Raw genomic sequence first — 16,413 nt, 5'->3', positions numbered from 1 at the left:
TAAGGGCCAAATTATGCCTGTGCGGGTTTGCAAAGGAAAGGGAACAAACCATCCCTGTTGTGACCATGCAGGGCCAATCACAATCTAAATCCTTGCACTTAGGATACAGAAGTAGCCTTCACAAAGTAGACATGGAAGGTGTATGGGTGAAGCCTACCCCGCTGAAATGGCTACAGTCGTCCTAGCTACTCAGAGAGGAGCACATGCTGCTTTCTTTCAAATGGTATAGTAGTGTCTTTCCATCTTCCCTGCTCTCTCCTGAAGGCATTGTAGCTACCGCAGGAACTATTCCTCCAGGAGTTCTTGCTATGGCAGTACACATCCACACTGTCCCCTCCTGAAGGCTGCAGCTCTAAGCCACAGTTTACTCCTAAATATGTTAGATTTCATTGTGCATGGTGCCCTTAAATAGGCCTGTAAGTAAAGTAACTTTGTTTTCATTGTGGCTGCTGTCTTTTGATCTCACTGAGTTTGTAGTTCTGGATTATATTTCCAGTAACTGCATGATGTGTTTTTAAATGCTGAACGTTAGTCACATTTTGAAAGAAATCTAGAAATAAAGAGGCAAAAAGCATGACTGTTAAATGAGAAAGAGCAAAACCAGTAGGGAAAGCCATTTCTTTCTGAGCTTCTACAAACCTTGCAAAAATAGAAAGTTTTAAAAAACAAACAAACACTTAAGCTGCCAAAGTATAAAAAAGCCTCCTAAAATAATAATAAAAAAGCCTGGTGTTCCTTTAATAAAACTACCGGTATGTGTAATGACCAATCTATGTATTGGTATATAATGTATTTATCTGAGTACAGTAACCCTCCCACGCACAGAAACATTGTGAGCCAAACAAGAATGTACAAGCTAAAATATTTTTCCTGAGTCTTGATGTCTATATGTCAGTCAACTCAGTGCATTTCAAACAGATAGAGAATTGATTAATTAAAAATGAAGCAGCCACACAAAAAACACTGACTATTTTAGATGGTTAAACCTAACTAAACAAGAATAGACAAGGATAGGCCTTGATACTGCACTGGATGCAAAGACCTGCCCTTGTGGAGCATAATGCTGGATTGGGACCATAGATACTAGGGTGCTGTGTGCTAGACAGATGACTACTATTAAATAAATATACAGAAAACATTGTAGTACCTTTAAAAAGAAATACCTGCCATTGTTTTAATATCTCGCTAATTGTCAGTGGTTCTGGTGTGCATTGTTCACAGCTGCCATTGTCCTATATTTCCCAGCAGGAAGTCTAGATTGCTGACAATGCTTCTCTCTCCTTTATCAAAAAGGTGAGGAAAGGAGGTCTACCTGTAAAGAGCTATCACTTCTGCTCTCTTGATGTCCCACCAAATCCTGCCATACTGGAAGCAGGAGTCCAGGGCCATCTATACTCCTCCCAGGCACATGCAGCAGCAGCAGCAGCATAGTTATTGTCCTTACGTATTGCCATTGGCTGGCTGCCCACTAGCTGGGTGCTTGTGCCCCTGTGCAGTGTGTAAAAGCTGTGGAAATTACAGCTTGAGCGGCCTGGAGCCTTAGTAACATACTCTTTTTGCAGCATAAGGTGCTGAAGATGAGAATACTCTGTGCAAAGCCAGCTGCATTCCTTGGTAGTCAGGTTACGACTCTTTTTGCCACACACTCAATCACATTAGTGGATAAAGGCGGTGTGGCAGCTACATGGTGGGAGCTAACAGAGTATTTGGGATAATGGAGAAAAATATAATGGCTATTCAAGGTTTCACTAGATACTCAACTCAGAACGGAATTCCTGAATATTCACTGATTTCCTTCTGCTCTTTGCCTCCTTTCCTTAAGTACAGTTGGATTCATAGTCGGTGGAGTTGAAATATTGATGCATGTTCAAGATTTCAGCTTCAGGCAATCCAGCTGATTTCAGAACGCAGCAACTATAAGAAAAGATATTACACATAATTCATTATAAAAAAGGAAAAGCCTCATTTCAGCAAAACACTTAAACACTTGTTTAAGTGCTTTTCTGAATTGGGGCTTGAAGTCTGCAGCTCAGTCCTTGTAATTATAGGGTACTCTTTGCATGGCTTAATCATTGCTCCACCTGCTGGATGCTTGAGCACCTCTGTGCACAACTATGTACTTCCAAATATCCCACCAGTAGAACACGGGGAATCATTTGTAACAAGTTTTAGAGTTTCGCTACTTTTTGTCTGTTTGTAAACAGATCACACCATTTTCAAATGTATTGGTAGTTTCTTAACACTATTCTTTTGCTTAGATGAATAGCTTTGGAAGAATTCATTGCGAATATTTGATAGTCAAGTTTTGAAATTCACATTGTGTTGGTTTGTTATATAAGATGCATGGTATTGTTTCATTTCCCTGATGGGTTAACTTATATAATGAACCAACACAGCATGCATCTAAAGTAGAGTATTGCAATCAAATATATAATGTGAAATTCACTGTCAGTGAATGTTTGAGCATCTAAGCTTAAAGAGACAGTATCTTTTGTGTGATGGCCTCTATGAACAGGTCTCGCAGCTCAAAGGGGCTGAAGAGCAGTCAGAGCTTGCCCACTAAGAATTACCCCCAAAGTTCAGACGTGAGGTCTCAGCTGGCCCAGGCCTGGCACACCTGCCCTCTGCACTCTCTCTTATGCAGTGTTGGAGGAGCAGGCAGGCATGGGGGTGGAGCTGAGGCAAACAGTCAGAAGGAGTTGTGCTGTGTTTATCCCAGATGGCACATGGCTCCTTGGAGACCATTGACAGCTGGCATAGATCTGCTCCAAGCTATGCAATGGTGTAAATACGACCTGAGGAATGGATCCCTGATGTGTCCCCCATTTTACTGTGCCGAACAGAAACATGGTGCAGCAGAGACTCTGGACCAAAATGTGTGTTTTGAGAGTTTTTGTGCTCGTAAAGCCTGATCAGTCAAATATCTGCAGAAAGAAATCACGAAAGGGGTATGAACACAGCCACTTTTGAATACTTTTTCAAATTTTAATGAGTATTCATGGATTTTTTTCACCTTGGTTAGTTCAACTTCCCCCATTTCCCCTACTCCTCCCCATCTCTGGTTATACTCACTACCAGTGTAAATTCCTTCATGAGATTTTAACGTTCTATAACACAGGAACAGAACGTGTTAGCAGTCCCAAGGACAATGCTTGCGGCAACATCTCCTCTTGTTATGGCACATTCCCTTATGCTAAGACCAGAAAATAACTTATCAGGGCAGAAAATCCCATGGTTTGAAGCAAAGGAGGGGTGACAAACTTGCATTTGAATCAACAATCCATCATTTTAGCCAGAGAGTCAACACAGAAATTGCCAGGCCTATAGTCATAGAAAACATTCAGTGTAAAAGAGAAGTTATACAGCCTGGTATACTTACCTAAGTAATAAATAAATGCTGCTGAATAAATAAATAAATGCTGCTGAATAAAACAATGTCATGTGTTCTCCTCCAGAGCAGTTCACTGGACTGGATTAACTCTCCTGTGGGCCTGGGGCTATTAGATTTTGTGGGGCCCCTCTATACAAGTCTTTTTCCTGGCGGGGAATTTGGTGCAGGAGGGGGCTGGGGCAGAGGATTGGGGTGCAGGAGGTGGTGCAGGATCTAGGAGGGAGTTTGGGTGCAGGAGGGGATTCTGATCTGGGGCAGAGGGTTGGGGTGCAGGAGGGGGTGTGAGGTGCAGGCTCCGGCCGGGAGATGCTTACCACAAGTGGCTTCTGGCCGGTGGCATAGCAGGGCTCAGGCAGGCTGCTTGCCATAGCCCTATGCTGCTCCCAGAAGTGGCTGGTTCCTAGTATGTCTCTACGGCCCCAGAGGGGAGGGGGACAGCCACTTCCCCCCCACCAGAGGCTGCATAGATGTGTCAGCAGCCAGCTGCTTCCTGGAGTGGTGTGGGGCCATGGCATGCAGGCAGTCTGCCTGAGTACCCTTTTTAGCTGCCTGGAGATCGCTGCCTGTGACTTATTTTTACAGGGCCCCCTCTTGAGCCGGGGTCCTGGGCTGCAGCCCCTAAAAGCCCTGCCTTAATCTGGCCCTGCAGCTCACCACTACAAGAAAATCTCCTGGGAATAATGGGGAAAAACCTATGGAATCATTGCTTTTCCCATTCAGAAGATAAAATGAAAGAGGAACAATGATTTATTTATTGCAGTAGCACCAAATTTTTCATGAAGAGCTAAGACCTCAGTTTGCTAGACCCTGTACAAACCCACAGAAAGATATGAGCCTTGAGCACTGAGTAGCTCAAGAGATTCAGAGAAGCTGTGGGAAGGCATGGTAAGTCTCCTGGCATGGGCAAAATCAGTGTGATGTAGAGATAGCATACGTCCATCTTTGTTTCCTCCGAGGCTGTGTTTTCTGGGAAATGTAGCACAGAATCTAGCCCAGTACCTTTAAAAATTTATTTCAAAAGACAATCTTTAATATGTACCTTCTTTTTTTAGCAATCCTTCAGGATTCTTCTTAAATCTTTCATTTGGGAGGTAAGTTGCATAAACATGCCACTTAACTAATTCCCTATTATATACAATGTACATTTCTCTCTATATTTTAAGCAGCTCCTTAAGTACTAAGGGGAGAAAAAAAAAGATTGATCAGTTATAACATTAGATCTTTATAGCCTGTGTTTATCATTCTTCAAATTAAAACATCAAAGCATTATAATAAGGAAGTAATGTAGCATTTGCAATTTAAGACCCAGAGATTGCAAGCTGCCTCTCATGGGCACAGGCCCATTGAAGTCTTCCATGAAAAGCAATTTGCAGGATTGGGACCAAGGAAAGCAAGCATAAAAGAAAGCACAAGTCTCATGGGTCATATTGTATTGTATTGCTGCTCCTTAGTTACAGTAGGGTATTTTAAAATGTATTTTAAAGTGATGTCAAGGGCAGCTAAAGCATAAGGGTAAGGGCCATTTTTTTCAGCATTTGTGAAATAAAATAAATCAATAGGTAAATAGGAAGGCCAGAGAACTACAATTAAAAAATCAGGAATAAGAAGGATACTTTCAGAAATCATCTCTAAACCATTGACCATGCAGCAGTCAAGAATGACTTCAACACCACCACATGACAGAGGTTCTAACCTTGAGGCAGTATAACCATTATGAATAAGGTTAAAAGTAGGCATGGCAGAATTTAATTTTTTTTTATAACTTTGATGGATAATATCAATGTTCATTTTTAAGCATTTGTTATTTGTATCTATTTAAATTTTCACAGTTGTGCAAAATTATGGGTTAAACATTTTTTTCCATTTTAAAATTTTCATAGTGGCAAGAAATTATGGGTGTGTGTGATGGGGTGGACTAGGTTTGGAGACCTCCTTCTGGAGGCCTTGTGTCCTGCTTCACCCCACCCAAGAAAAGAGCAGATGAGAAGTGCTCCAGGCAACCTAGAGTGGCTGCAGGGGAGCAGCCAATCAGAAGGACTGCTGGAGTGACCAATCAGAGGCCAGAAGGGCCATATAAAAGGAAGCAACAGAGCCAGAGCAGTCAGTTACTGCCTAGAGCTCAAAGAGGGGGTACTGGGTGCCTGGAAGAGCTGTAGGACTGAGCCCAGAACCTAGCCAGATCAGGTGAGGGTACCATGATGGGTCCTGTTGATCTGGTTGAAGACTGAGCCCTGGTGAGGGCGACTGAAAGGACACCAACTGAGCATACTGAGAAAGGCCCCTGTTGGTCTGTTAAAGAAGGCAGTGCCTCTGGGGAGAAAGCCTAGATGTTATGGCCCCATAGGAGAGCCATGAGCAAGAACTAGAGACCGTATACCCCAGAGTGGGGAGACAATGTGTGTGACTCAGCTGGAAGGCTGAGTCATGGAAGACCTGCCAAAAGAACCATTGGCCAGGGGGGTGCTCATGAGAGGTAGGTGTCACCCCGTTGTAAGAACAGAAAGAAAAGCAGGCTCACACCCAACCCGAAAGAGGGTGCTCAGAAGAGATGGGTGCTGCAGCTGCCCTGTTCAAAACTGAGTGATTGCAGGTACATATCAGTAGAGATGGGGTACTTGTGAGAGCTGGGTGCTGATGGCGTTACAGGGGGTCAGACAATAATTATTTAATGACAATAGACATTGAGATTCAAAAAGTTAAAGCTTTATAACTATCAAAACAGAAATCCCCAACATCAGATGCCAAAATATACAAAGTTAATAGCCTTAAATCAAACTCAAGTCTCAAGCAGCATTTTTGTTAGTTTTCCTACTTGTACATTTCAGTTATCAATGGAAACTTGTTCATCACTTTGTATATACACTGAAAAATGTTTATCAATAAAATTCTAATCCTTTGAAGCTTAGTTACAAGTGTGACTGAACAATCATTTAATAAACATGGTGTATTTTTTTAAAAAGCACATTAGTAAGCCAATATTAACCCCCCCACACACACTTCAATGTGATGAATTTTTTTGTTTCTAAATTAAGTCAAGACAAGATGGATCCTCTCAGAGCAGTGCATCGTAGACATAAAGTGGGAGGTAAGATGCCAGAGCAGATACATCACTGTCAAAGGCAATGGAAATTCCCATAGAGAGATGGAGGGAGAAAAAACACAGCAAAGACAGAGCCCCTACTTCTACTCAATCACGATGTGGTGGCGAAATTGCTAGGCATTCAGACCATGCGACAGCAGAGAGAAAGAGATGTGTCATTGTTAATAGACACACTAATGGAAAAAGAAACAACAGATAATGCAGAGGACTCTGCTATTGAGAATGATGTTTAAAAATGAAGGTACTGGTAAGAAAACTGGAAATAAACAGCTTAGTGGTAGTATTAGGAGACAGGCTTACTTAAGACCTCCTATTTTTTATTTATTGTACTTCAGCATAAAAAAAAAAAAGTTGTCATGTCATGTTAATCTATGAACCTAGAAAACTCGAAGTCCATGACCGATTTACAAAGGGAAGAAATAGATCTGTTGAATAAATACACTACTAAATAATCAACTGGTTACTGCTGAATTACTACTTAGTGGTATAATTGATGGTGCCATTAATATCCTGGCTGACATAATAGGTATTTTACAAACAGTCTGATGCCCTGAAACAGATGGAGCAAAATGTGGTGCAATATTAATTCAGAACTAATATCTCCATTTCTGATGAGTCACTGCTGGGGATGCTTTGCTTATTTTATTTTAAAAAGAAGCTTCCAAATGTAACCCACCTGGATGTTTTTGCTGCTTTCCTCTGCAGTGATCCAGGAATGTGCTTCTCTTAGCAGACATGTCAGGCTAGAGGTTAAGCCATCAGCCAGGCACGTCTCATTGATTTTTAAAGCATTATTTTCACTTCTAAAACACTGTGGGCCCAATTCCAGCAAACCTAATGGATAGACTCCCCCCCAACTAGAAAAAGTGCATCCAGCAATGAGAGTCAGGGGCAGGAGTTGAATGCACCTATGCTGGCTGCTCTTAAAATCTGGAGAGAGGCTGCTTTGTAGTTTTTCCAAGAATGAAGCTATACAGAAGTTTTCCCAGAGTGTGACAAGATGGACTAGCTGTTGAGGGGACATGGTCTTTGTATTTATGTGTCTATGCTTCAGTGCATAGCTCTGCAAGGCAGATTATTCCAGGTATAATCTACATGAGTGAAACTATACATAGCCGACTGATAGCTGAATCCAAAGCAGACTGAGAAGAGCTACAAAGGGATCTCACAAAAATGGGTGACTGGGCAACAAAATGGCAGATTAAATTCAGTGTTGATAAATACAAAGGCATGCATATTAGAAAACATATTCCCAACTATGCATATAAAATGATGGGGTCTAAATTAGCTGTTACCACTCAAGAGAGAGACCTTGGAATCATTGTGGATAGTTCTCTGAAAATACCCACTCAATATGCAGCAGCAGTCAAAAAAGCTAACAATGTTGGGAATCATTAAGAAAGGGATACATAATAAGACAGAACATATAATATTGCCTCTACATAAATCCATGGTACACCCACACCTTGACTACTGCTTGCAGATGTGGTCGCCCCATGCAAAAAAGATATATTGGAATAGGAGAAGGTTCAGAAAAGGGCAACAAAAATGATTAGGGGTATGAAACAGCTTCCATGTGAGGAGAGATTAATAAAATTGGGACTTTTCATCTTGGAAAAGACATGACTAAAGGGGGATATGATAGAGGTCTATAAAATTATGACTGGTGAGGAGAAAGTAAATAAGGAAGTGTTATTTACTCCTTCTAATAACACAAGAAGAAGGAGTCACCTAATTAAATTAATAGGCAGCAGGTTTAAAAGAAACAAAAGAAAGTATTTCTTCACACAACACATAATCAATCCGTGGAACTCTTTGTCAGAGGATGTTGTGACAGCCAAGACTATAACAGGATTCAAAAAAGAACTAGATAAATTCTTGGAGGATAGGTCCAGCAATGGCTATTAGCCAGGATGGGCAGGGATGGTGTCCCTAGCCTCTGTTTGCCAGAAGCTGGGAATGGGCAACAGGGGATGGATCACTTGATGATTACTTGTTCTGTTCATTCTCTCTGGGGTACCTGGCATTGACCACTGTTGGAAGACAAGATACTGCACTAGATGGACCTTTGGTCTGACCCAGTAGGGCTGTTCTTATATGCAGCAGGTGACAGTGTAAAAGTACACAATTCTGCTACTTTTGTAGCACATATACTTTTGTAGCATATATATAACATGTGCCTGATTGGAAAAGCCATTTCATATAGTCCCAGAATCTGGTTCATTCTTTTCCACAGATTCTATCTGTATTTTATTTCATTGTCACCTTAAGTTTTTTAGAAAACTGCTTTAGAACTAGCCTACTCATCAAAAAGCAAGTCATTTAACAGGTATGCCTCCTCAAATGCAATTTCCTCTCATTTTTCTTAGATTCATTAATCTCTTCCTCCTGTTCTAAACATAACCTATGACAGATTGCAATCTTTTTCCATTTACAGCATCCCAGGAATATTTTACATACAATATTTTAAAGGTGCATTGATAATGTACTACACCACAATGTATTAGACATCCAAATCTGGGTGTTTTTTTTTCTGTTTAGAAGGGAACTTTGGCATCTTACGACCAATCTAATGAATTTTTGAGCATCATTCTGGAGGAGGCTGGGCTAGTGGAATAGCTGTCACTGAAAATGCCTAAATGGACAGGCAGATGATTAGGATTAATATTAGGCAGTTCTTGTATTTACAAATTAGTGTATTCACATTTAATTCTAAAATGTTGTAAACATGTCCCAAGGCCATGCTATTTCACATGGCATAGCACCTGCATATTTATGGAATTAATTTTTTCTGCCATAACTCATCACATTATGTAGTGGTGCATGAATGAATATAAGGTGCAATCTACAGGACAGAAGGAAACTGAGCTACGTTACAAAATTTGTGCATAGATTGCTGATTTTGCTCTATCTAAAACTAATATATTGATTAGGCCTTGTGAATAGGAAACTGCTCTAACTGATTCCTCCAATAGTTGCTTGAAAGAGACAGGTAATAACCATGATGTTGTTTTTACCACTATAGGCAACAAAAAAGGGCTTCTATTACTATGATTCTCTGAATCCCACTTTATGACACAATTCTATGAAGTGCTGAGCACCCAAACTCCCACGGGTGCTTAGAACCATCTCTGCCCCAAAAGAGAGAATACCTTTAAAGTCTCAAAGAGTTATAAAAAAACTGGACTAGTGTGAGTAACAGAACGGGGAAATTAGGTTTAGGTTTTGTAATGACCCAACCATTCCCAGTCTTTATTCAGGCCTAATCTGATTACTAATACTAATTTCTCCCTACTGTTACTCACACCTTCTTGTCAATTGTCTGAAATGGGCCACTCGCATTACCACTTCAAAAGTTATTTTTCCTCCCTTGATACCCTGCTGTTAATTGAATTGTCTCGTTAGACTGTCTTCACACTTGGTAAGGCAACTCACATCTTTTCATGTATTTATACCTGCTCCTGTATTTTCCACTCCATGCATCTGATGAAATGGGTTCTAGCCCACGAAAGCTTATGCCCAAATAAATTTGTTAGTTTCTAAGATGCCACAAGGATGCCTCGTTATTTTTGCTGATATAGACTAACACGGCTACCACCCTGAATCTTGCTCCTCAATTTTCTGAATGCTCCATTTGCACTGCAAATGCTCCCAATCTTTGTTGAGTTGTTTGTACCAGCCATTCATCTTGTTTGCTTGCTTGCAGTTCCCCCCATCAAAATAACTTTCAGCAGGAAGGACCAGGCACTATGTTGGGAACCAGGTGATCATAAGTTCTAGTGTAACAGCTTTCACTGATCTGACATTAATCATTCTGTGCTCTTCACAACTCTAGTTATCTAGACAAGGTGCCAGAGTCTAACCATAGTAGATTGATAACTATCACTCCCACATTTTAAAGATAAGGTAAATGAGGATCTGTGAGATAGCATAAGATTACTTTTCATATCTAGGAATAGAACCCAGGTCCCATCTACTCAGCCATACTACCTTTCAAAATGATTTGATCAAGTTACATGCTTGACTATGCTCTGTAAACTAGGGCTAATTCTGCAGGCCTATCTTCACAAAGCACTTTGACGCATTCTGAGGAATGACCGTTCTGTAAATGCAAAGGTTAATTAACAAATAGAATACCCAAGAATCCTAATTCTCAGCTCTCTGCCCCCACTTGACAACACTTCTTGCGCAGAGAAAAGAACAGACTCCAGGTCTCTTGAGTCTCAGAATGCCACTGTTCGTTAGCAACCACTTGTTTAACCCCTTGACCAAGTGTAAGGCCTTGTCTACACTACAGAGTTGCAGCGCTGGTGAGGGGGTTACAGCGCTGCAACTTAGGATGTGTACACACTTGCACAGCACGGGCAGCGCTGCAACTCCCTGGTTGCAGCGCTGGCTGTACACCCGGTCGAGCCTCGGGTGTAGAGGATCCAGCGCTGGTGATCCAGCGCTGGTCAGCAAGTGTAGACACCCACCAGAGTTTTTATTGACCTCCGTGGCATAAGCAGGTATCCCAGCATACCTTAGAAGCCTCTCTGGTAATCATGCAAACTCCACTGCCCTGGGCTCACCTGACCCCTCCTTTAAATGCCCCGGGAATTTTAAAAATCCCCTTCCTGTTTGCTCAGCCAGGTGTGGAGTGCAATTAATCAATCAATCACTCAGCGACCATGCCTCCACGCACCAAACGAGCCCCAGCATGGACCAATGCAGAGCTGCCGGACCTCATAAGTGTTTGGGGAGAGGAGGCTGTGCAAGCACAGCTGCGCTCCAGAAGGAGAAATTATGATACCTATGGGCAGATATCGCAGTCCTTGATGAGAAGGGGCCATGAACGGGACGCGTTGCAGTGCAGGGTCAAAATTAAAGAGCTGAGGAGTGCTTACTGCAAAGCTCGTGAGGGAAATCGCTGCTCAGGAGCTGCCCCCACGACCTGCCGTTTTTACCAGGAGCTGGATGCCATACTTGGGTGTGACCCCACTGCCAATCCTAGGAGCACGATGGAGAGTTCAGAGCAGGGAGAAGTGGGGGAGGTTGTAGAGGACGGCGACAGTGAGGCTACTGGCGTGGAGGGAGACACCCCGGAGTCCCAGTACACATGCAGCCAGGAGCTCTTCTCAAGCCAGGAGGAGGCTAGCCAGTCGCAGCAGCAGGAAGTTGATGGTGAGGAAGAAACTGAGGATCGTGCTCGGGGTAAGTAGATTTTTATGTTTTGGGAGAGGAGGGTTTTGGGTATGGCTGCCTGCATGCATGCCTAAACGTGGAATAGCCCATTGATTTGCTCTATCACGTCTCTGTAATCTGCCTCGGTAATCTCTTGAAAAGTTGCAGCAAGAGCGTTTGCAATTTGCTTTCTCAAGTTGATCGGGAGAGCCACCGTGGTCCCTGTCCCGGTCAGGCTAACTCGTCCAATCCACTGTGCAGCGAGGGGTGGGGGGACCATGGCTGCACACAGGCAAGCTGCATAGGGGCCAGGGCGGTATCCACATTCCTGTAGAAGACCCTCCCTCTCTTCCCAGGTAACACGCAGCAGTGATATGTCTGGCAGTAGGAAACCCTGTTGAGAATTTAGGGATACTTGAGTGCAGGGCGCCAGGTTCGCGTTTCCCCAGCCCATTGCGCTCTGTTGTTAAACCCCCCCCCAGCACGTAGCCAGCCACGCGGTGTGCTCCGGTGTTCCCCACCCCCCCTCCCAGCACGTAGGCATCCACGCGGTGTGCTCCGGAGTTATGCACCCCCCTCCAAGCAGGCATCCAGCAGCGCGGTGTGCTCCGGTGTTCCCCACCCCCCCTCCAGGCAGGCATCCAGCACCGCGATGTGCTCCGGTGTTATGCACCGCCCTCCAAGCAGGCATCCAGCACTGCGGTGTGCTCCGGTGTTCTCCACCCGCCCTCCAAGCAGGCATCCAGCACCGCGATGTGCACCGGTGTTATGCACCCCCCTCCAAGCAGGCATCCAGCACCGCGGTGCTTCTCCCCCCCCCCCACCAGCAGGACGGCGTGAACGCGGACCAAAGCCCAAACCCCTCCCCCCCAAGCAGCTCACCACCTTCCTGTTCACTACTGTCCCCTCTTCAGGACACCAGCTACCTCCTGTACCCATTGCAGATAAACCCCAGTGACCCATTGGTCAATTCCCACTCCCAAGGGGAAATCGGGGGAAAACCACTCACCCCATTGCTCGCCATGACTTTTAGCTTCCCTGCCCTTTCTGTGTTATGTGAGGTATGTGAGAAGGATGCTACCAAAAGTCTAAAAAGTCCTTCACTGTGTGATAATAAACAATGTAGCCTCTGTGTATTACATGGTTCTATCTCTCTTTTTTCTAGTGACCTTGACTATTGCAGCCAGATCACCGGCCTCACGTAGGTTGCAGAACTTGAGAAGGAATCCCAGAAAATCAAAAGAGCAATTGATCAAATCTGTTATGAGTCACTACAACAGAGAAAGTAGGAAGACACAGGAATGGAGAGAGAAAATGTATGAATGGAGACAGAGTGTACATGAATGGAGGCAAACAGAAAGCAGGAGAAAGGAATTGTCTGCCAAAAAAACCACAAAGCAGATGATAAGCCTCCTGGCTTGCCAAACTGAGTCTTTCAAGTCTCTCGTAGCCATGCAGACAAATATGTACCGTTGTAACCCACAGCCCTCCCAAAGCCCTCTTTCTTGTTCCCCAGTATTTCCACAAAACAACTTTCTCCAGCAGCCAGTTCCTTATTATCCCCAGCTGCCCCCAACACCTGTACGATCACCTACCAGCCCTGATAACTATAATTCTTACCCTGTTCACTCCACCCCCATTATCCTGCAGCATAGTAATCCTGAAGTGCAGCAGACATTGAATAGTGATCAAAATAGGACATATTCAAACCTGTGAATGTACAGTCCACCACCCCAACCTCCTTGCCTTTTATGTACTGTATGTTGAATAAAGGATTTTTTTTCTTTTTCACTACGTTATATTATTGCTGGAAGTGGTAAATATTGTACACCAAGGTAAAGCAAAGCACATCAAATGCATCAAACATTACTGTTGGCTCTCAGCATCAAATTGCTCCCTTAAAGCATCCCTAATCCTTGAAGCCCTTTCCTGGGCCTCCCTATTAGCCCTGCTCTCTGGCTGAGCAAACTCATCCTCTAGGCGTCGAACCTCGGAGGTCCATTCCTCACTGAATCTTTCACCCTTCTGTCATAAACAGATAGCTAAGGGTTAATGTCTCTTTCACCTGAAGCACCTGACCAGAGGACCAATCAGGAAACCGGATTTTTTCAACTCTGGGTGGAGGGAAGTTTGTGTCTGAGTCTTTGTTTTCGGTCTGCCTGCTGTCTCTGAGCTTTGGAGAAGTAGTTTTACTTTCTAATCTTCTGTTTCTAAGTGTAAGGACAAAGAGATCAGATAGTAAGTTATATGGTTTCTTTTCTTTGGTATTTGCATGAATATAAGTGCTGGAGTGCTTTAATTTGTATTCTTTTTGAATAAGGCTGGTTATTCAATATTCTTTTAAGCAATTGACCCTGTATTTTGTCACCTTAATACAGAGAGACCATTTGTATGTATTTTTCTTTCTTTTTATATAAAGCTTTCTTTTAAGACCTGTTGAAGTTTTTCTTTACTTCAGGGAAATTGAGTCTGTACTCACCAGGGAATTGGTGGGAGGAAGAAATCAGGGGGAGATCTGTGTGTGTTGGATTTGCGAGCCTGATTTTGCATTCCCTCTGGGTGAAGAGGAAAGTGCTTTTGTTTCCAGAACTGGGAACGGAGAGGGGGAGTCACTCTGTTTGGATTCACAGAGCTTGTGTCTGTGTATCTCTCCAGGAGCACCTGGAGGGGGGAAGGGAAAAAGGATTATTTCCCTTTGTTGTGAGACTCAAGGGATTTGGGTCTTGGGGTCCCCAGGGAAGGTTTTTCAGGGGGACCAGAGTGTCCCAAAACACTCTAATTTTTTGGGTGGTGGCAGCAAGTACCAGGTCCAAGCTGGTAACTAAGCTTGGAGGTTTTCATGCTAACACCCATATTTTGGACGCTAAGGTCCAAATCTGGGACTAAAGCATCCCTAATCCTTGAAGCCCTTTCCTGGGCCTCCCTATTAGCCCTGCTCTCTGGCTGAGCAAACTCATCCTCTAGGTGTCGAACCTCGGAGGTCCATTCCTCACTGAATCTTTCACCCTTCCCTTCACAAATATTATGGAGGGTACAGCACGCGGATATAACAGCGGTGATGCTGCTTTCCCTCAAATCTAGCTTCCCATAAAGACAGCGCCAGCGGGCTTTCAAACGGCCAAAAGCACACTCCACAGTCATTCTGCACCGGCTCAGCCTGTAGTTGAACCGGTCCTTGCTCCTGTCAAGCTTCCCTGTATATGGTTTCATGAGCCAGGGCATTAAGGGGTAAGCGGGGTCTCCAAGGATCACAGTGGGCATTTTGACGTCCCCTACTGTGATCTTGCAGTCTGGGAAAAAAGTCCCGGCCCTCAGCCTCCTGAACAGGGAACTGTTCCTAAAGATGCGTGCATCGTGCACCTTTCCAGGCCATCCTGAGTAAATGTCAGTGAAACGCCCACGGTGATCCACAAGTGCTTGCAGAACCACGGAGAAATACCCCTTGCGATTAACGTACTCTGATGCCAGGTGGGGTGGTGACAGAATAGGAATATGCGTCCCATCTATTGCCCCTCCACAGTTAGGGAAACCCATTTCTGCAAAGCCATCCACAATGTCCTGCACGTTCCCAAGAGTCACGGTTCTTCTTAGCAGGGTGCGATTAATGGCTGCGCAAACTTGCATCAACACCATTCCAACGGTGGACTTTCCCACTCCAAACTGGTTCGCCACCAATCTGAAGCAGTCTGGAGTTGCCAGCTTCCAGATTGCAATAGCCACCCGCTTCTCCACTGGCAGGGCAGCTCTCAATCTCGTGTCCCTGCGCCGCAGGGTAGGGGCGAGCTCAGCACACAGTGCCATGAAAGTGGCTTTTCTCATCCGAAAGTTCTGCAGCCACTGCTCATCATCCCAGGATTGCAGGACAATGTGATCCCACCACTGACTGCTGGTTTCCCGAGCCCAAACGCGCCGGTCCACGGAGCTGAGCACGTCTGTTACTGCCACAAGCAATTTACTGTCTTCACCGTGAGGCGATTCAATATCATCGTCTGACTCCTCACTGTCACTGTCACTCTCATTTTGCAGCTGAAGGAATAGCTCCACTGCCATGCGTGATGTGCTGGCAACATTCATCAGCAAGGTCGTCAGCAGCTCAGGCTCCATTTATAACAAAAACCGCAGAAATCGCGCTGCAGAATCACAATGCCGCCGAACTGCTCGAAATGTGTAGCAAAGCACCACGGGGCGTTGGAAAAGGAAGCGGAAAGACCCTCACACTTCCTTCCCCTTCCCACAAGCCACAGCGCCGAAATGGGATGAGGTGATCTGTGGGATAGCTGCCCACAATGCACCACTCCCAACAGTGCTGCAAGTGCTGTAAATGTGGCCACACTGCAGCGCTGGTTGCTGTAAGTGTGGCCACTCTGCAGCGCTGGCCCTACACAGCTGTACAAACACAGCTGTAACTACCAGCACTGCAAAACTGTAAGTGTAGCCACGGCCTAAGAGTGTTGCATCCCTCCCTGCAGGCTGGATAACAGCTTACTATTGTTACCTATTATTGCTTTAACCCAAGTGGTACAAGTTAGAGCTGTAGATTCTAGGGTCAAAAACTGCTGATGACTCATTAGGACAACTTTGATTTTGGCATATTTTAACTTTTTTTTGTCAGTTTGCTCTTTGGTATGGAATAAGAAAAAAAAAATTCCATATGTCAAAATCAATGCTTCACCTTGCACATTGCATCAAAAGGTTAACACTTCTATTTAAACATAACTGGGCTCTGGATCACAACAGAAATCAATATTAATAGAGGCTA

At 44.1% G+C, this 16,413-nt stretch overlaps 1 protein-coding gene across 1 annotated transcript; it reads left to right on the top strand.

Annotated features, from left to right (window-relative positions):
• Positions 1 to 11,220: 11,220 nt before the first annotated feature.
• Positions 11,221 to 13,453, top strand: LOC127049253 (uncharacterized). Its single transcript, XM_050949865.1, has 2 exons — positions 11,221 to 11,684; positions 12,820 to 13,453. The coding sequence occupies exons 1-2, from the start codon at positions 11,309 to 11,311 to the stop codon at positions 13,368 to 13,370; spliced, it is 927 nt and encodes a 308-aa protein (XP_050805822.1). The 5' UTR covers positions 11,221 to 11,308; the 3' UTR covers positions 13,371 to 13,453.
• Positions 13,454 to 16,413: the final 2,960 nt, after the last annotated feature.

The sequence above is a fragment of the Gopherus flavomarginatus genome, chromosome 4 (assembly GCF_025201925.1).
Source record: "Gopherus flavomarginatus isolate rGopFla2 chromosome 4, rGopFla2.mat.asm, whole genome shotgun sequence".
In the NCBI taxonomy this organism is placed as follows: domain Eukaryota; kingdom Metazoa; phylum Chordata; order Testudines; family Testudinidae; genus Gopherus; species Gopherus flavomarginatus.
Note: the sequence above shows the minus strand (reverse complement) of the source record. Positions and strands in the feature narration are given on the sequence as shown.